The 20,580-nt window shown below is 40.7% G+C and overlaps 1 protein-coding gene and 1 long non-coding RNA gene across 2 annotated transcripts in view; both read right to left on the bottom strand.

Moving 5' to 3' along the window:
* The window catches only part of rsu1 (Ras suppressor protein 1), a 73,202-nt gene that overhangs the window by 47,380 nt on the left and 5,242 nt on the right, over positions 1 to 20,580 (bottom strand). The window contains exons 3-5 of the mRNA XM_030398701.1: positions 14,266 to 14,386; positions 6,948 to 7,066; positions 5,322 to 5,404 (exon numbers count right to left, since the gene is read on the bottom strand). Of these exons, the coding sequence (XP_030254561.1) occupies positions 5,322 to 5,404; positions 6,948 to 7,066; positions 14,266 to 14,386 (323 nt within the window). The remainder of the gene's footprint in view (positions 1 to 5,321; positions 5,405 to 6,947; positions 7,067 to 14,265; positions 14,387 to 20,580) is intronic.
* On the bottom strand, positions 3,216 to 5,314 carry LOC115570246 (uncharacterized). Its single transcript, XR_003981723.1, has 3 exons — positions 4,712 to 5,314; positions 4,173 to 4,279; positions 3,216 to 3,742 (listed from the first exon to the last, which is right to left on the bottom strand). It is a non-coding gene; the product is annotated as an uncharacterized LOC115570246 (long non-coding RNA).

Here is a 20,580-nt window from a genome sequence, read left to right as displayed (position 1 = left end):
TTTGGATGGGTGGTTCGTGTCAAGTGGCATTCACATGAATGCCAGCACCCAAGGTTTTTCCAGCAGAACATCGCATTGTGATGAAATGATCAATGTTATTCACTTTACCTGTTAGTGGTTTTAATGTTGCTTCATAATGAAAGCTTTTAAATGACTAAATAATGGGGGGCTTTTATTGTGAGGAAGTCAAATTAAATTAAACATGTTTGTATTCTGATTTATCAGATGTACTTTGTTGCTGATCACTCTTTGATAGTACTAGGACAAGCGTGTCATTGGTATAAGACACACCATCAAGCAGGTAGCCCAGTTGTGATGGAAATGCAAAACTCCACTCTTGCCAGGATGCTGTGCCAAGTCAAATAGAGTATAGCCGGGCAGGCAGATGTGATAGAAAAAATGCACAAGTTGTTGTTTCTGGCTCCTTTAAGCAGACATTGGTCTGATGGCTTGACATGATCACTGCAACAAAATGGTTATGTTGAGTTGGCACACCTGATGTCCAAGGGCATATTAATTATCATTGCCATCGGATTTCAGCTACGGGACAAAGCCATCTGCCACCACCCTACCACATGCACCTCTGACACAGATGGCTGATCCTCCCACTGTTTGCTTGCCCCAGTGCTCTCTCTCCTCCTTCTCTCCTGTGGACTCCATTTCTGTAGCTAAGTTGGTCTCCCAGGCAAAAGCCTCCGCCTGCTCTCTGGACCCCATGCCAACAACTCTAGTGAAATCTTCACTGCCTGCCCTATGCCTCCTCATAATGGAAATGATCAACTCTTCCCTAGAATCTGGCATTGTACCGTCCACCTTCAAAACAGCTTCAGTCACCCCCATCCTCAAGAAGCCAGGTCTGGACCCAGATGACTTACATAACTACCGGCCAATCTCTAACCTTCCTTTCTTAAGCAAAATCCTGGAAAGAGCAGTTGCCGCCCAACTCCAGCAGCACATGTCCAACCATGAGCTCTATGAACCCCTTCAGTCTGGCTTTAGGGCACGCCATAGCACAGAAACTGCCCTCATCAAGATCACCGACGACCTCCTCATCGCTGCAGATTCTGGCCACATCAGTATTCTGATCCTCCTGGACCTCTCTGCAGCCTTCGACACAATCTCCCACACCATCCTCCTCACCCGCCTATCTGACTACCTTGGTCTTACCGGTACAGCACTCTCCTGGTTCCAGTCCTATTTAATAAACAGGAAACAGATTGTCACCATTGGAGACTCCAGTTCCACCCCAGCTCCAATCAACCGGGGCGTGCCTCAAGGCTCTGTGCTTGGACCCCTCCTCTTCACTATCTACATGCTCCCCCTTGGTCAGATAATTTGCAAACATGGTCTCAACTTCCATTCTTATGCTGATGATACTCAATTATATCTCTGCACCAAACCATCCACCCAGCTACCCCAACAGTCACTCGTCAACTGCCTACATGATTTAAAACTCTGGATGACATCAAATCTACTCAAATTAAACACCAATAAAACAGAGCTCATGGTTGTGGCCTCCAAGGCACTGCTCCAGAAGGTTGGAGATCTTCTCCTGGATGTGGACGGCTGCTCTATATCCCCATCCACGGCAGTCCACAACCTGGGTGTCATCCTTGATTCCACACTATCTTTCCAATCACACATAAAATCCATTACTAAATCAGCTTTTTACCATCTCAAAAATATCTCCAGACTCCAGCCTTCCCTCTCTGAACCTGTGGCTGAGATCCTCATCCATGCCTTCATCACCTCCCGCCTGGACTACTGCAATGGAGTCCTGTCCGGGCTCCCTTCGAAAACCCTGGATAGGCTCCAGTATGTGCAGAACTCTGCTGCCAGGGTCCTCACCCGCACCAAGCCCTGGCATCACATCACCCCCACTCTCATCCGCCTTCACTGGCTCCCAGTTAAATCACGCATCACCTACAAAATTCTCCTCCTGACCTATAAATCTCTCCGTTCCCTCGCCCCCCAATATCTGTCTGACCTCCTCCACCCCTACACCCAGTCCCGGACGCTGCACTCATCAGGCACACACCAGCTCTCCGTCCCTCACACCAAACTTCAAACCTTTGGCAACAGAGCCTTCTGTGTGACAGCCCCCACTCTCTGGAACACTCTCCCAGCTGAAATCCGCAAACAGACTTCTCTGGAGACCTTCAAAAGAGACTTAAAAACCCATCTTTTTAATAAGGCCTGTCAGCTCTAGATCCAGCCAAATCAATCAACTTTTCTATTTTTTTATCTTATATGTATTTTTTTGTTTATCCATTTATTCTTTGTTTTGTTTGTTCCATTTTGTTAAGTGTCCTTGGGTACCCTGAAAGGCGCTATAAAAATTAAATGTATTTTTATTATTATTGAGATGACATGACATGACAGATACAAAAATCCAAATTGTGTCCAACAGGTGGACCCTTCCCTAGCAGTAATATAAAACATAATCACCACCCGATCCTTCAGCAGTAGCATGGCTGTGAGGATGGTGTGCAGTATCACTCAGCCCTTTTTTTTACCAACACAGGGCTGACATGGTGTCAGCTATGTCATAGCCAGTTCCTTCATGCCTTAGATCATTTCATTTTGCAGGTTTGTGAACTTTTATATGTCATCTGAAAAGCTGTGCTGTAGGGCACAGCTAATGGGGATACCTAAAAAAACGAATGCTGCTTTCTAGACCTTGGCATTACAGTGGACATTGACTACATCAGCATCAGCCTCACCCTTAGCCTAACTGCGATAGCTCTCTGAGAGCGAAGCCTATATGAAATAAATCAGCTGCCAAATTCTACCAGTATGGGTGTAGCCCTTTACTCCACTGGCATTAACTAAAGAAAATTATGACTTTGGGGAGTACAGCTCAAGTCACGCAGTCCTTATACTGCATAAGTGGCTCTGAAGGGGGCCACAAGGGCTCAATAGAAAATATTCACTACTGCTCATTGGGCAGGGATGAGATCAATAGTGACAGCCTTTAGCAGGCTACATCTATACTAATAGAATCTGAGTTCCAATACCTAAGGGAGATATTTGTAATTTCCACCCACCTGCATCAAACAAATAGGGGGCAGTATTTCCCATTTTCTCAAGGTTTAGTTATATAAGTACTACTATGTATGTATTTATGCAACCATATAATCACCATTATTCAGTTGCATTCTTTTGATGCACAATAAGTGGATTGTTCTATTTCAGATATTTTCAATACAAAAGCCTTTCATGTTTTGCCATTTATTACAAAGTCTACAAAATATACAAAAATGCCAATGCAATAGTGGACACTAAAATGCTGGTCGTTTTTTTCAAGGGAGGTATTTGCCTTGGTGTTTGGTGCATAAAAAAATTGGGGCTAGTTACAGCAACAGTCAAGACCATAAACATAGAATACAAAAAATACAATAAGAATAGAATTAAATAGTATAATAAATACTAGATTGTATGTATGTATGTATGTATGTATGTATGTATGTATGTATGTATGTATGTATGTATGTATGTATGTATGTATGTTTTAGACTTGCAAAGCTTTACAGTTTGGTGCAAACCTTTTCAACATGGGATGTGCTACAGTTCAAAGTATATCGAGTGTATATCATGACATGTCAGTCAAATATGTCAGCTGATGTAATGTACAGAGACAGATGTCCACTTGGGGGCTTGTTGAACAGACCAGCTACAGATGAGAACAAAGGGCAGGGTGGTAATTTCTCACTGGGGGTGGCAGGACTGGAATTCCAGGTGCCTAAAAGACAAAGATGTGGCAGAGCTGTTAGTTCGGTTCAGACTCATTTATAAGAGCATGTCAGGACTGTGTTTGTAATATACAGTGTGAACAGTGATGTGGTCAGGCTCAGATATATACAGTGTGAACACTGTAGTGTTTGAATGTTTTCTGTAAAGTCCTCTATACATGTAAGACAGGATTTATAAGATCTTTAATGTTAATATTAGAGACAGGATGTATTGATTTTTTAACTCTAATGATGTCAGCACTCATAATTACACACTGTGCATCACAGTGCCATCTGCGCTCTTTCAGGAGGAAAGGAACAGGTGTATAAAAGTAATGATTTTATATTGTACAAGGACTGCAGAGAAAAAACATGATCATCAGACAGCCACATGGTTTACAAAGTACAAATAAGTGATATCTTCGGCCAATTTAGACTTACTTGTGACTGTCATTCTGCCCAATGCTTGATGCAGCAGGATCTGTCAGCTCTGCAGGCCTGGTCATTTCTTAATGAGGGTAGAAGCTGGAGCTGCTGCTTGTTCTATCCTGGGGCAAGAAGTTCATCATTTACTAACTGTACACAATGGTAACAGTGTAAATGCTACAGTTAGACACACTTAATAAACCTTAAATGTCCTCAAAAATGTATAGCGAAGTAACATAACAGTCCAAGTCAATACAAAATAATGGATTGAATAACAATATCTGGTCTACTACTAGGTTCCACACAATCGCACAATTATAGTCAGCTGTTACAATTAAAGGCAACTAATAACTGACAGCAGAGCAAGAATACAGCTGGTCAAACTATGACAGCGTTATTATGATCTTATCATGTATCGTTGGTGTATAAGTTTACTCAGCTCAGCTTTAGCAACGCCACAGTACCTTGAAAACAGTCACATCAAGCTAACTGTTACAGTTTGTGTTGTGTTTGTGATATGTTTCAGTAAACAGACAACATTAGATGTTACTTACCATTCAAAAGAAATTTCATGAGTTTATCTTTTAACTCGTCCACAGCTGTTATTGAAAGCCTTGACAAAATGTACTCCTGTTTAGCTTCTTTTCTCTGCCGTGGGCGTGGTGACTTTTCAGGAGCTGTTGTTTGAGATGATAAAAAAAGTTGTTTCCTGCATCTTTGTGTTCACTGAGGCTGTTAACTTCTCTGCGGTAGTTCCTCTGGCCAGCTAGACGTCTTCATCATCTCTTGCAGCACACCAGAGACAACAGTGACTCAACTATTGCCCCTCAGGTCAGAAGGTGTTATTACAAGAAGGGACAGCTTGTGAGGCTAGAGAGGCTTTAGTGACTCATTATCACCCCCAGGCCAGGTGTACGTACACAAGAAGATTCGGACCATATCCGGCTTCTTAGCAGTGGATATCTCATAGGCACCTTGGATATAACGCCAGATCTGTTACCTCCTCACACACTTTGTTGATAGGGTAAGTTAATTTTTTAAATGCTCTAAATTAAAATTCTGTCCAGATCTAAAATAAAAGGCACCTTTAACCAATGTTTTAAACTATAGGGCTGTAATGCTATCAGATCAACAGTACTAAGTCTTGTGTTGACATTAACTTACTATTTGCAGCTTGGTCAGCTTCCCGATGTCAGCAGGCAAGACCTCAAAGTCATTGTCACTCAGGTAGAGAGCACGGAGAGTTGCTGCAAAACAAGCACCTCTGTTACTCTGTGTGTGGGTTAACTGTTAAAACATGGAACAAAAAGCTACTTCTGCTGTACAATGCTATTTATCTTCTAATATGAAATCCATATCTCACTGGATATGACTAATGTAGCTAGAGACCTGGTTCCTCTTGCTCCTGCTTCATGCACTTTGAGCCCTCTGTTTGCATCTGAGAGTTAGATCATTATCAGTTAATTGTATTAATTTGCAGTCTCAGAGTGCTGTGAGTAGTAACCAGAAAATGTCAATAAGGATACAGTTTAACACAACAACATCTGGACAAATGCACTACAAGTTACAAAGACAATGACTAAAACATGTTCTAATTCATCATGATAGGAGCATCAATGTACACAGTATTTCAATCCAATCATTTGTTATTGCCTATACATGTGTTTATATTCAATCCAATCATTTGTTATTGCCTATACATGTGTTTATATTCAGTCTTAGGGTTAGGGTTAACTGGAGGAAAGTGTCCACATTGACTGTTTGTATTGTATTTGTGTATCTCAGTCTTCAAAGAGATGGATCTGTATAAGTTGGGGTGTATTAATACACTGTAGTCCAACATGTTCTTCACTGCATTCAGAATCTAAGTTGTTTGCACTTTGGTGGTTTTTAAATAATAGCCATGCAACTCGTGTTCCCCAATACCTCAATTACGAGGTGTAGAGAGAGGCCATCTATTAGTGCTGTACTGTCTGAAACTCGTGACTTCAATTAGGGAATTGCCGCCCTCTGTCGAATCACTTGCAGAGGTCAAGTAAATCTGTGCTCTGCTCACTGTGCTGAATGATGCTGAATGATGCTGAACTTTTGTTGACATTACAGAGCAAGACAACTGCCATGTGTTGACAGCAGAACAATTTTAAGTATGTCCGAGAGTAGTTTTATGCAGTTTGCGGGAGTAATGCAGTAAGAAGTAGCTGTTTGATGAAGATCTGCAGATAGGCTGCACATCTCCATCTTCTCAGTGAGGTAACCAAGTCCTTTTCCTTCAATAACAACATCCGGTTCATTATTAAAGCACTTGGTTTAAATCTTAAATACTGACAACCAGAAGGGTTTTTTTTCCCCCTTTGACAACAATTCCTTCACCACTGTCTTGTAAGTCAACTCTCTATACTTTTGTGAAGTAATAGGTAAAATGTGATTCTTGCTACTCTCTGCTGTGACTCTGCTGCTGGCCCTGATGATGCACATAACACACATCTTCAGTAAATTATTGTAGGGGCTGTAAAAACAACGGTGGGGGCACTGGGCAAGTAGTGTAACTGGTGTATACCTAAACACTGTGTAACACTAGTAACTCTGACTGACCCACAGGGACAGCCAGTGGTAGCAGTGGTTGTAGTAGTTGTAGTCATCATAATAATAGATTGTGAACTAATAATTTGTCCTTTATCCTATGATAAACACAACTTAGGGGCAGATGAGTGTGAATCTGTGTGTGTTTGCTTTTGTGTGTGTGTCTGTCTGTTTCCAAGCACTTGCAAGCATGTGTTAGTGCAAACTTACTTAGGTAGAAGAAGTTTCCAGGCAGGGAGCTCTGGTTCAGGTTGTTGTAGGTGAGGTCTAACACTTCCAGAGCTGGCAACGAACCAAATCCTCTGGGCAAGCTGCTCAGGCGGTTCATACTGTGCTCACAAAGACACATACAAAACATACATCACAAACACAAGCCTCACTGTACAGTGCACTTCATAAGAGGCTTTTGATGCCTTCAATTACAATTCAGAGGGGGGAAAAAAGAAGTACACAAACGTGATTAAACATAACAGAAAAATAAAGTACCTTGTCCATGATGGGGCAAGTGAGAATAATTTTTTTTTCTTCTGGTGCTCCATTTCATCAGTTCTAAATTATCATTTTTTTAATGTGTCGAGCCCAGTAGAAAAACTTTTTTTTAATAGGAACGTATGGCAAATTTTTCAAAATGTTTGCATCTGTCATACTCAAACTCAGCAGTGTTACTTGCCTACTTGCACTTCTGTATTTGTAGTGGAGTGTAATAATTATTCCATAAACACCATTTCAATTGTAGAAATAACAGCCAACTCAAATCTTTAATCAATAAAACCAGCATTCAGGATATTTCAAGGCGTTGATGTCATGATGCAGACACGACAGCAGTAACTTCATGCCAGTTCAATTTTAAGATGCCTGTCCTACTTTCTCTCGAACTGTAATTACTTCTGCTCTTTGAGAAAATAGTTAAGTACCCATACAGTCAATGTGTGCTTCTTCATTTGGATATTTGACCCTCAGATTGGTTTTGACTTGGAGTCCATTTTGAAACAGGAAACAGTAAAGCAGTCAACTTGTAACAGGTAGAGACAATGAAGAGGATCAAGGTTTATATCTGATCAGCACTGCCTTGGTACGAAATGCAAACAAAACAACCCCGAGACAGAAGCCAGATGGCATGCTTCAGGGGAATTTTGCCAGCAAAAATGTGGGGGCTCTGGGTGCAGGTAAAAATTTAACAAGTTAACATGTTCATTAACAGTGTATGCAATTATGTGCACTGTAGTAAGTAAGTAAGTCAGTAAGTAAGTAAGTTTTTATTTATATAGCACTTTTTTCAAATCAAAGTTTGCAAAGTGCTGTACAGGGTACAGTAAACATAATACATAAGTAAAAACATAATAAAAAACGAGCATAAAAGTAAACAACAAGATAAAGTAAAACAAACATACATGAACAAATATTTGCCAAGAAAGATGACAGTTCAGTCGTAGGAAATGCAAGACGATAGAGATGGGTTTTAGGAAGTTTTTTGAAGACATTTAGTGATTCAGCTGATTTGACAGAATAGGGTAGATTGTTCCAGAGGGATGGGGCCCGGACGGCAAAGGCGCAGTCACCCTTAGATTTGAGGAGGGACCGGGGTATAGATAGGAGGCCTAGGTCGGAGGATCTGAGTGGTCTAGAGGTGGAGTAAGGGTGTAGGAGTTCAGCAATGTAGGGAGGGGCAAGACCATGAAGGGCCTTGTAAGTGAGAAGTAGTGTCTTAAAGTCTATTCTGTAGTTTACTGGGAGCCAATGAAGGGAAGCAAGAATAGGTGTGATGTGGGATCTGAGATGGGTATTGGTTAATAGTCTGGCTGCAGCGTAGTAACTTGGTAACTGTAAATGTGTGAATACAAGCTGACAGATGTATATATACACATCTATATTTCTGCTGTGTGTGTCTGTGTTGGAACAGAATGATTGCCTGTCCTTTGACTGCACAAACAGACATGTAACAAATTGCCAAATGTTCAGGGGTGAAAACATACTTATTATTTCTAGAGGCTTATTTTAACCGTATTACAAGTTGCCGCATGACATTTTGCGTAAGTGTTGGCTCGGTGAGAGGGCAGACAGACAGAGCAGAACCCTTCCTCACATCATGGAGGTGTCTGAACTTACCGTCGTTAAGGAGACATTGTTGGAAAGTGTGAAATCATATCCTCATTTGCTACATTTATTACGTTTCAGCTCTCTTAACGACAGCCACTTTTCATTCTGTGCCTCTTGCCTTTTTCATGCGGTTGGACAACACATTATGAAAACCAAGCATTTTGTGTAACTTTGGTTACACGTATACTAAAATTGGAAAACCAAGCATTTTCAGCAATTTACACATTGTTGACTATGATCTTTTCATTGGATTTGTTGACAGTGAGAGAAATACAGAAAGAAATGTCAGCTTTATCCTTAAAACCAACATTCACACACACACACACACACACACACACACACACACACATAAGATGGTCAGAGGAAACGGAATGGCAAGCTCTCTAAGCCATGCTGTTTATTTTATTAGATTAGATCACACTTGCCCTGTTTTGACATGAACAGAGTAAAAATATAATTTATCAGTAATATGTTTTACAGCGATTTTAAGTACTGGTGTATCTTTAAATATTGTGGTCCATATTTTAATATATATTTTGTGTGAAATATGGGTGAAAATATCTTTGTGGATTAAAGAATTGGTTCCCCGCAAATGAAAATGCATTCAATATTCACTCACCCCCATGCTGAAGGAAAGTCAGGTGAAGTTTCATAGTCCACTAACATTTCTGGATCTTCATAGCAAAACAGCTTTGCAGCATTTACCTAAACTAGTTTTTTTTATAAGAACAAAATTTAATTTAATCTAATCTATTTAAGAACTGTGTACCACTACCCCTAAATATTGTGGTCAGACTTGTGGTCATGTTTGTGTTACTTGTCCCTGTGGACTAATCAGTCATGTCAGTGACCAAATAAGCAGCTCAAAAACAGAAAAATAAACAGCCGATGAAAAGTGAATGCACAGTCTGAATAGTAGTTTGAGGCTTACACTATCCAGATGATGTTTGTCTGTAGATCAATACACACCAATGCTCCCCCTCTAATCCGTCTGTCACTGACGCCCTGCCTGTGTGAATCTGCACTCAGAAACACACACATAAAGCATTTCTATTTAACGGGTGAGGACTGACCCTACCTCAGCAATCTGTTACACACATGCATACGCACACTTTTTTTGTATTACACAAACATAATGAATGACAGCTCTTTGGAGCACTGATTGTTGCGTATCTGAGTATAATTTATATTAAGATTGCTGGTGATACACCACTGTAAAAGCAAATGAAGAGTGTTTCCTCAGGAGTCTGATTAAGCCTGCAGTTACACAATCTTTAAAGCAACAACTGTCTGACCCACTGATTTGGTTTCTGTCTTGTCTTACAGACTTATGAACCAAATCAACCAAAAAGGCTCAGAGGTTCAAAATATCTGCTGTACCCCAATCTGAGCCTAAGAGCTTGAGGGGGCAATTTGGGTGACACTGTGGAGACTACAGGGATTGAATAAGGAATCTAGTGCCTTAGGTAAAGCTTGAAGTGTGTATGTGTCTGTGTTTTTGTGTGTTTATGTAGGAAAAAGGAATATCAGACAGTATGCAAGCCTGGCTGAGGGGCAGCAGTAAATGAACAACAGGCAACTGAACAGTATACTGTACGGCTCCACGACAGATCTACAGAAAATGACAAAGAGAAGGTGCATGCGTGTACATGTGTGTATTAATGCTTAGGGATTACATTATAGCTGCTGGAATGAATACGGTAGTCAAATATAAAAAGAGTAGTAAAATAAGTAGTACTAATTGAATGCTGAAATTATTGTTTGAATGTTTAATTTCTAATGTTTGTCATCTGTGCCCTTGACAGCTGTTTTCTTCAATGACAGCCAGTTATTTGTTCTTCTTTTGTCAACATTTTCTTGTTAAGTATATAAAGTGTCATTCTATAAAGTGTAACATGTCACAGTGGAATACTTGAATTTTCTGCAATACAAAATACAACTTTCATTTTCACTAGAACTTCTCTCTCTGCCTCTTTCTAGCATAACGATTAGGTCGATTAGTTGACATCGGGCCTTCATGCCCCCCTGTTTCTCACAGTTTGGTGGGTAACATGCACACCAGTAGCCTGCTGGAAGTCACTTTGTAGGGCTCTGAAAGTGCTCCTCCTCTTCTTCCCAAAGAGGCAGATCAGGGTGTCTACAGACATAAAGTTAAATTGAAGACTTTTAAAGACCTTTTTAATGCCACTTTATAGGAAATATGCAAACCTGCAATGGAAATGCACACCAAAAGAAAAAGAGTTAAACTTGCAAAAAAAAAAGCTGTAGCTAAAATGAAATGGACTACAGAAGAATCTCGAACTTTTAAGTCCTCCACCAAGCTTGGCTTTTGGTGTTATAATAAAGGCAGATTTGTGGTTCACGTAGGCTCTATGCAGAGCCAATGCAGTAATCTACACCAGTGGCCTACGTCGTGGTGAGCATTCACATTTATAGATGGTCTGTGTGAAGCTGATTGCCCCTTCAAACACAGAGTCCTCCTCGCAACAGAGTCTCCGTGTGAGAGAGAGCGGACAGGCTGTGTGCCTGCAGGGAGGGCAGCCTCTCCATTCAAACACAGCTTGGATGACTTGGTTTCAGCAATAAAGCGTTTGCCACAGAGCCGCTCATCATTCTTTCCAGTCTCTCTCGCCCAGAGACTAACAAAGAGAGGAGTATGATCCAGGAAAAGCAGCCAGCCAGTCAGGAGGGACTGCAACAGCCAAGTAGTATGCAGTGTATTTACCAGGGAAACTACAGGTCACAGTCCCGGTTATTGGCACAGCCACTATCCCCCTGTCCAGCTCTTCGCTTTCCTGCTCATATGAATGTGCCATCTTGGAGGAGCTGGACAACCTGTGTCACCTGATTGGGCTGCAGGTACAGCCTTGTGCTACCACTAGTGACAAGAACACGAGCAGAACACAACAGAATCAGTCAGGAAGGTTAAGGAGAGTGCAATTGTCTGTGGCCACCACGTGAAAAATCAGCAGATTTTTGTTGGGTTCTCTTGTTTTTCCTCTGCACCTGTTGTTACTTTCATCTGCTGCAAAACAGGTTAAACTGATTCAGAATCACTTGTGCTGCCTAAATGGACAGATTGATACCCCTGAAGTTTAACTGACTTGGTGTTATGCGGTGACGATTAGGTGTCCTCTTCATTTTTTGAGTGATGTTTTCAGTGTATTAAGCGTTATTCGTCTATCTCGAGAACCATCCAATCTACTTCACACTTCCACTTCCACTTGGCCCATAGAAGTGTGCGCATCTTTCAACGGACCCAGCTTACTTAAGGTTTAGCCCCCGGCTAACTTGAATGACGATCAAATAATTTTATCGGGCAGCTGTTCTGCCAAATGTTATTGGACGAAATGACTCACAATATGATAGTAAAACGGGTCATTTTGAGGGGGTGGAAATGCTAAATATAATATACCCACCACTTTAGACTCTTCTTTCACAATGTTAGCTGGGAAAAGGCCTTTTTGGGCTGCAGTGCATCATGTGACCATGTTATTTCTAGAGATGCACCGATCGATCGGCAACCGATCGCAATCGGCCGATAATGCCCCTATCGGTTTTGATCGGAGTTCTCAAAATAGATCAAATCAGGCCGATCAGATGACGTTTCAATATAGAGACAGTGCACTGACTGCATGCAGGGTGGGAATTTAGTGCCCCGCACTTTGGCCTTGATGCAGCGTGAAAAAAAAACTCATCGTAGAGCCACAGTGGCCTCTGTGCCCCTGGCCCGGTCAGCGTAGCGAGCTTGCCTTTAATTACAGCCACCTGAGTGCACAGTAGTCACTCACAGTAACTTCAGTGAGTCCGCGGTTCGTGCAGGTGGAGTCTCATCATCACGATGATCTCACGTGAAAGTCTCTCAAACAGCAGCAGCTTCTCAAACTGAACAACGAAACTTACAGCACAGCGAGCGAGCGCAGCCGGTTTTGACATGATACGTAACTGACTTATGTGGTAGAATTTAGTCCAGTAAAGTTGGAAATATATTCACAGATTCGAACTTCCCGGATCAATAACTCATAAGTGAAACCTTGTTAAAACACAACTGACGGCTCTTTCCTACCGTAGTGAGGAAGACAACGAGCTCCAACCGTATGTTAATCAAAACGAGCGTCTGGACATTAACTCTGGTCTGTATGATCAGCCGGCTGTGAGACGAGGGCGCAGGGACCGTCTACAAAGTGCAACACTGAAAAGAGAAACTACAAAAAATATTCAGTAACTTCACTATTATTCAGAGTGTAGTGTCACCAAAATCATTCCACACATCAGTGGTCTCCTGCTGGTTATTCTACAGATTTTTTGTTTGGAAAAAATGTGCTTTGCCATAATTTTGGGGAATTTCTATTAGGAGAAATATTCAATAACACTAATATTCAGTGTAGTGTCACAAAACTCAACTCACCCTAACCCTACTTAAAAAAACTGTTTTGTAATGTAACATTAACTTGATATTGGTATTAAAAAAATGTTTTAATACATAATCCATGTCTAATTATAAATTAGGATGTTATGGTATCAGTCTGAAAGGTAAATCAACACATTTTACCCAGTGGCCTTTGTGCCCTGTCATGTGTGCAGGCCAAATGGACTTGCCCCTAAAATGACAAAATTCCCACCCTGACTGCATGCATTCCCACTAGTAAGCTACAGTTACTCTATGTAAGCTGAGTCCAAGTTGTCTCTAAGAGAGTCTCTAGAAATATTAGTGAAATATTGCATATTGCCTTAGTCTGCAATAAAACGGTGGTCAATTCATGATACTTTCTCATCTCCTAATTTTTATACTTAATAATACAATGTCAATGTTGTGTAAGAAAAATCATTAATTAAATATATGAAAGTTACACAAGACAACAATATAGAAGAATTTATGGATTTGACACTGTGATCGGTGATCGGCAATATCGGGATCGGCAGATACTGCTTTTGGTGATCGGTGATCGGCCCCAAAAATCCTGATCGGTGCATCTCTAGTTATTTCACAGTCTGTCCACCACGAAAACTGGCTTCAGGGCTTGACATTCTTCGTGGGGGCTAGGTTGGTGACCTAGCTGGAGCTGTGCAGTGTGTCTCCTTCAGCTCTTCATCTAACAGCTCTTGCTTGTTCTATTACTCACAGAGACTGTATTAAAACCGTTCTTGGCAGCAACATCAGCTGCTCCACGTTGTCAACATGTTAGATATTATCAAGGCAGCCTATTGATATAGATCATCTTTGCCCAACAGCATGCTTTGTATGGGCACTGCACTAGTACTAATAACAGGCTCAATTTGAGCATTAAAGTTTTTAATATATAATAATAATAATAACAATAACAATAACAATAACAATAATAATAAGAAGAATATTATTATTATTATTATTATTGTTATTATTATGAATATGCATGTTTTAGAGGAACATTGATGGCAACATTGGACATACCCAAGGTTGAGGTGTTTCAGCTTCTGTAGACTGCTGAGCTGAGTAGGCAGCTCTTCAATCTGGTTATTGAACATGTTTAGGACCTCCACATTCTTCAGCTCAGAGATGTTAGCAGGCACCACTGGAAAACACACACAGAAGAGAGCAAATAAAACACACACACATACACAAATACACACATACACTTCTCCAAAATGTTTCTCTACAACTAATACATCACATCACACCAGTTAGCACTCATCAGCAGCATCAGTAACTAGCTCATCATCATAAGCCGCAGGCTGTTAACTAACCTCATATAATTACTAAACTATATTAGCTGCTGTGCTGGTCATAGCTCTACATGTTGACATTTAGACAGCACAGATATTAAAGTGTCTCTCTTCACTTTCATTTATAGTTTTATTACTCCACGGTGTGCAGCCACAGAGGCAGCCACAGATCAATAGGCTGATAACAAAGAGCAGGACGTTTATCGGATTATCAGGCTGATCAATGGAAGACGAGAGATGGAACCAGTGGAAGGAAGAGTAAACCAACCAGGCCCTGACCTGAATGCTGCCAGGACGATGAGTGTTTGAGAGGTGACTTCTGCGCATACTGATACTATATCAGATGAGCAGTGTGTGTGAATGAGTGTGTGTGTGTAAAGAAATACAACTGTGATTTTTTTGTTTCTACTTCGTACTTGTTAAGATGTGAAATAAACACATAACATACTGTATAAATCGTATGAATTTGTAGATGTAGGTGGCGAATCAGACCAGGACTGCCACAAAAATTAGCACGAAACAAAGAACAAGAACAGTCTTTACTTTGTGTCACCCTCAGAATTGGGGGTAACACAGAACAAAAGCAATGTGTTGCAGTAACAATTACTTGTAATACAGAAATGGACTAATATTAAACGGTTCTAATAGGATTTGTTGTAATATTGTATCCGTTCCTAAGTCTGGTGACAGGTTACCAGCTGAAAGTGAGACCTGCCAGGAAATTTAAATGAGGCTTATAGCAATATAATTAACAAACATCTTTATTTCATGTAAGCCTGTTGCAGGTTGGTTGAGGACATTCAAACTGTTAAGTGTTGATGCAGTGAAACAGGGACCACAGTAGCTTTGCAGGCCAGGTGATGGTGCCAGTGGTTATAGTACAGCCAACAGATGGATGGTTTGTGATGTCTGTGAGAGTCAGTAAATAGTTGCTGGTTTTAAAGGTCCCACTGGTTCATGGAGGATGTCAGAAATCAATTTCATTTAGCTGGCCTCTCTTTCTGTGGACCACTGAAAAGATCAATTAATAGACCACCACAACTCCCTACCCAGGTGGACAGACAAACTTTTACACAAAGGTCCTCCATACAGTGTATGATATTGATTTCCATATGGCCTCCTAAGCAATGTTGTGTGTCAGTGTGACCTGGGGAGCTGCTGGATTATCAGTTTGTATGGTGTTCTGTTTGAAAAGAAAACCTCTGCAGCTGTACATGAATAAGGTTGGGTGCTGTTCACATCTGAAATGATAACAGTTCTATAGACAATATCATGAGTCATATTTCCAGTAACAATACACATCACATGTCAGTCAGTTTGTAAGTGTAACGTCTTGCTGTACTACATATTTATTTGGTCATTAAAAGCGTATTGTTTGAAAAATTTCCTTTCATCACAGTAGTAACGTAATACCCATTAGCGCATTAATTGGAATTTCCCTTATGTGTTAGCATTGAGCTAGCGGGCTCAGTGCTGGTTATATAAAATACATTCTGAAATTTAAAAAATGCATGCAGTACTACAGTGGCTTGCAAAAGTATTCATACCCCTTGAACTTTTCCACATTTTGTCACGTTACAACCACAGACGTAAATGTATTGTATTGGGATTGTATGTGATAGACCAACACAAAGTGGTGCATAATTGTGGAGTGGAAGGAAAATGAAGCATGGTTTTCAATTTTTTTTTACAAATAAAAAACTGAAAAGTGTGGCATGCAAAAGTATTCAGCCCCCTTTACACTGATATCCCTAAAAATCCAGTGCAATGAATTGCCTTCAGAAGCCACATAATTAGTAACTGGAGTCCACCTATGTATAATCTAACCTTGGTGTAAATACAGCTGTTTTGTGAAGCCCTCAGGGTTTGTTAGAGAACATTAGTGAACAAACAGCATCATGAAGCCCAAGGAACACACCAGGCAGGTCAGGGATAAAGTTTTGGATAAGTGCTAGATGTTTGGTGTGCTGGCATCAACACGGAGTGTTTCGTTATGAAAATCAACAGGATGTTATGTTGTTGTTTTTTCTGTGTGTGACTTCCTGTTCTGCTGAAAATTATTTTGCGCTGCCTTTGCCTGCCCATATAGGGTGGTGGCAGTGATTCACATACCACTACCACCTAATTTGGTGCCAGGAAAAGCTCTGCATATGATATGATAGGTGGTATTTTGGCCCAATTCCAATCCAGCCCATGCGCCTTACTCCTACCCACTCTCAATCAGTTTTTTGCACATTTTTGACGGTCCACCAAATTGAGTGTCATTACCATGATACCATGTTTATGCACGCATGACAGAATTAGAGGTTAAATTGCACAGTATATTTGAACGAATATTCCACTGAGAAAACATTGCACATGTTGATTTGATATGACTTGATTGACTAGGGTGTACAATTTCTGTGGCAGTAAGGAAAAAAAGAACCTGAACAGATTAAAGCTAGCTAACAAAAATTTCAACATGAAGAAAAATGGCCAAAAAAGGGTATGAGTGAGTTTTTAGTCTGTATCAATTAGACATGGGAATCAGGAATCAGATACTTAATTGATCCCAGGTGAGAACACTCACACACACACACACACACACAGACAGAGATTCTGTGCATTTATAGATAGATAGAGAAATTCTAAGAATAAGAATTATTCCCCCGGAAATGAACAAAAATGTTGAACATGTTATCTCACAATGTTAAAGAAAGAGAAAAAAATCCTGGATCTTTCCCTTCATCTGGATCCTCATCAAATGTTGATGCTGAAATCCATCCAGTAGTTTATGTGTAACCCTGCTGACAAACTAACCAACCAACTTACAAATGGACACTGGTGAAAACATGCCTTAAAACTTGCTGTTGTATTTATGTGACTGGATGAGAGGGACAGATACAACAAACACACGGTTATATTTCCTGCTACTTTTAAGGGGTTGCTGACAGTGTGGGGCAGCTGAGATTTACTTTACAAGGCTGGGGTTACTGAGCCTGCAGGTGAGTAACTACGCCAATTATGTTATCCCCATTTCTGTCTGATCTGGGCTATAAATAACCTAGCAGAGTGAGATGTGTGTAATCTTTTCATCACCAGCAGCAGATTAGAAAACACGACAAGGTGAACATGTCACTGAATCGGTGCAGAAAAAGTGCAACTCAAAAGGTATCAAAAGTCCACCTCAACAAGATCTTATCTGATTTTTTTTGGAGAAGCAATTTACTTAACTAAAGTTGTTCATTTCTAATACTAATGTGAATAGTGGGATAGTCAGGACAGATTAAGTCATTTAAAATCATGAAAATACAATCACTTTGACCACTTAAAATAGATGAAACTGACCTAAAATCATGAGAAAACGTGCTACATTTGCAGATTTTAATTGTTCTCATAGACAAAAGAAAGCCTGGAGAAAGAAGGCACCATTTCAGAGGAGAAGAGAGAACTGGTTTATCTCTGTAATAAACCTTCTGAATCACCTTGTACTAACCTATTTTTTGCAGTTCACTGACAGAGTCTTATACTTTACTATGAGGTATGCTTTCCCCAGAAGGAAGAATAAAGTAGGAATCAAAATGCCCTATTATCTTAGTGTTTTATAGCACAGTTAAAACAGGTTACCATGTCAATGAGTGTGTGGTGACCTCTGCTGGTACAAAACACAATTACAACACAACACTTGTCTGTCATTGACGATGTCCACTCTGTACATGCATAGGCTGCTTACTGTTCTACAGGAAATAATATCTGACAGAAGAAAATGACATTAATTCACAGCCTCAGTAAAACACTGACTATACAAGTCTCCCTCTCTCTTAATGGAGCTGGCTCAGGTTTACAACATCATTTGCAAGAAATCAAGTGGTTTAAAGGAGAACTTCGGTCGATTTAAACATGCAGCTTCATTGCTCAAGCTACCCTTGACTTGCCAGTACCGAAGACGCGAACACATTTGGTCCAACCATTACAGAGCTCCGTGAACGGAGACTTAGCATTGACAGCTAACAACATGGGGTCATAACTTTACACTGTGTTTTAAGCGTCTTAACATGCTCCACATCTCACACCGAATGTTATGCAACATCAGCAGACACCTTAGCACACAGCACTGTAGCGTGTATGACTCAAAATGAATTAAAAAAGTAGTTAAAACAGTGTGTTTGTGCAAGGAGCTACTTACCTGTTTGTTGACAGCCGTGTGTTCCGGTAGCTAGACCAAACTAGCATATCCATCGAGTGTGCACTTAACAGGCTTAACAGGCTATTGTAAGGCCCATGGCTCATGACAGGCTGTAACATGGACATGTACATTATGAACATGAACACGAAAATGCTGGATTACGTTTCCGTCTCCGCCAGTGAGGGAGTAAGTGCACGCTTGACGGATTGACTAGTTTGGTCTAGCTACCGGAAGACACAGATGTCAACAAACAGGTAAGTAGCTCCTTGCACAAACACACTGTTTTAACTACTTTTTTATTCAGTTTGAGTCATACACGCTACAGTGCTGTGTGCTAAGGTGTATGCTGATGTTGCATAACTTTTGGTGTGACATGTGGAGCATGTTAAGACGCTTAAAACACAGTGTAAAGTTCTGACCCCATGCTGTTAGCTGTCAATGCTAAGTCTCCTTTCACGGAGCTCTGTAATGGTTGGACCAAATGTCTTTGCGTCTTCGGTACTGGCAAGTCAAGGGTAGCTTGAGCAATGAAGCTGCATGTTTAAATTGACCGAAGTTCTCCTTTAACACTAGGGTTAGGGTAAGGTCAAGATTACTATTTCTATTTTAAGTGTGATACTCTTTTTTCTTTACAAATTATAATCTCACCTTAACAATTTGAGTGAAAAGTTGAATCTATCTATCTATCTATCTATCTATCTATATCTTGGATTTGTTTCCTTTTTGCTTTATTGACAGAATGCACTCAAGCTGCATGGAAGCCAAAACTTTGTGTGAAGCCTGATGATTCATGGTATGACTCCATAAATGTTCAGAGGGGTTGAGGTTGACTGTGGAAGAAAGTTTGTGACAGTCCGGACCAACAACTCTGAGCAATTTGGCAAACGTCTTACCCTGCATTTCAATACCCATAGTACCATACTATTTAGTATGCCAGAAAAAGATTTAGTATGTGCCAATACTAAGTATGTGAATTGCAGTATGCCAAAAATACCAGGATGTTCTACTACATCCAGTTGCATCATATCCAAACCAGCATGCTTTTCTCTCTATTGTGACCCACAATCTGCTGCACAGAAGATGTGTCACATAGGTCATAGTTTTTCAGGAGGAAAAAACCCACAGAGTGATTACAGACTAAGTTTACTAAGGCCTCCAGGAGGATCCCTACAGGTGGTCTACATGTGGTTATTGACAGTGTTTGTTCTGAGAATTCTATTCTTTGAAAATGACTGACAGCCTCCAGATGTTTCATCATTTTATCATTGTTAGAAACTCAGTTAAAGGGATATTCCGGCGTAAGTTTAATCTATGGTCTAACACACCGTGACACCGAGTAAGAGCCCCCCCAAGAGATGAAGTTTTCCCACTGCTAGCTTATGTAGTTTTAGCAACCTCAGAAATGACCGCACGATAACAATACACTTCAGCCTATGCCTCCACCAAGAAACCGCCATCAAAAAGCCACTCATAGCCACATATAATGCTCAGAACAGCACCAAACTCCAGCAACAGTACAAATAGGGTCCCAGCACATAGTTCAAGGCATCAAACATCTGCTAGCTTTGCCGGATTTCAAGGACAACAAAACTCACCACTCTCCTGCAGCAGCTTGCTCGTTGTGGGGAAGCATTGACGAGTCGATTACCGAGTGCGGTCAGAAATGCTCAATTCCATTCTTTTCCCTGTCAGCTCTCGATAATAACTGTTATAAACTGGTAGGCAAGACACATATGAACTTTGATTGCATTTCTATGGAGTAATAAGAATACATTATCATCCTTGAGCTGCAGAACTCTACTGCACTCTGTAATCGACTCGTCAGGGCTTCCCCACAACTAGCAATCAATTAATGTCCCTTAAATTGTGACTTCTGGG

Source organism: Sparus aurata, chromosome 19, assembly GCF_900880675.1.
Source record: "Sparus aurata chromosome 19, fSpaAur1.1, whole genome shotgun sequence".
In the NCBI taxonomy this organism is placed as follows: Eukaryota; Metazoa; Chordata; class Actinopteri; order Spariformes; family Sparidae; genus Sparus; species Sparus aurata.
Note: the sequence above shows the minus strand (reverse complement) of the source record. Positions and strands in the feature narration are given on the sequence as shown.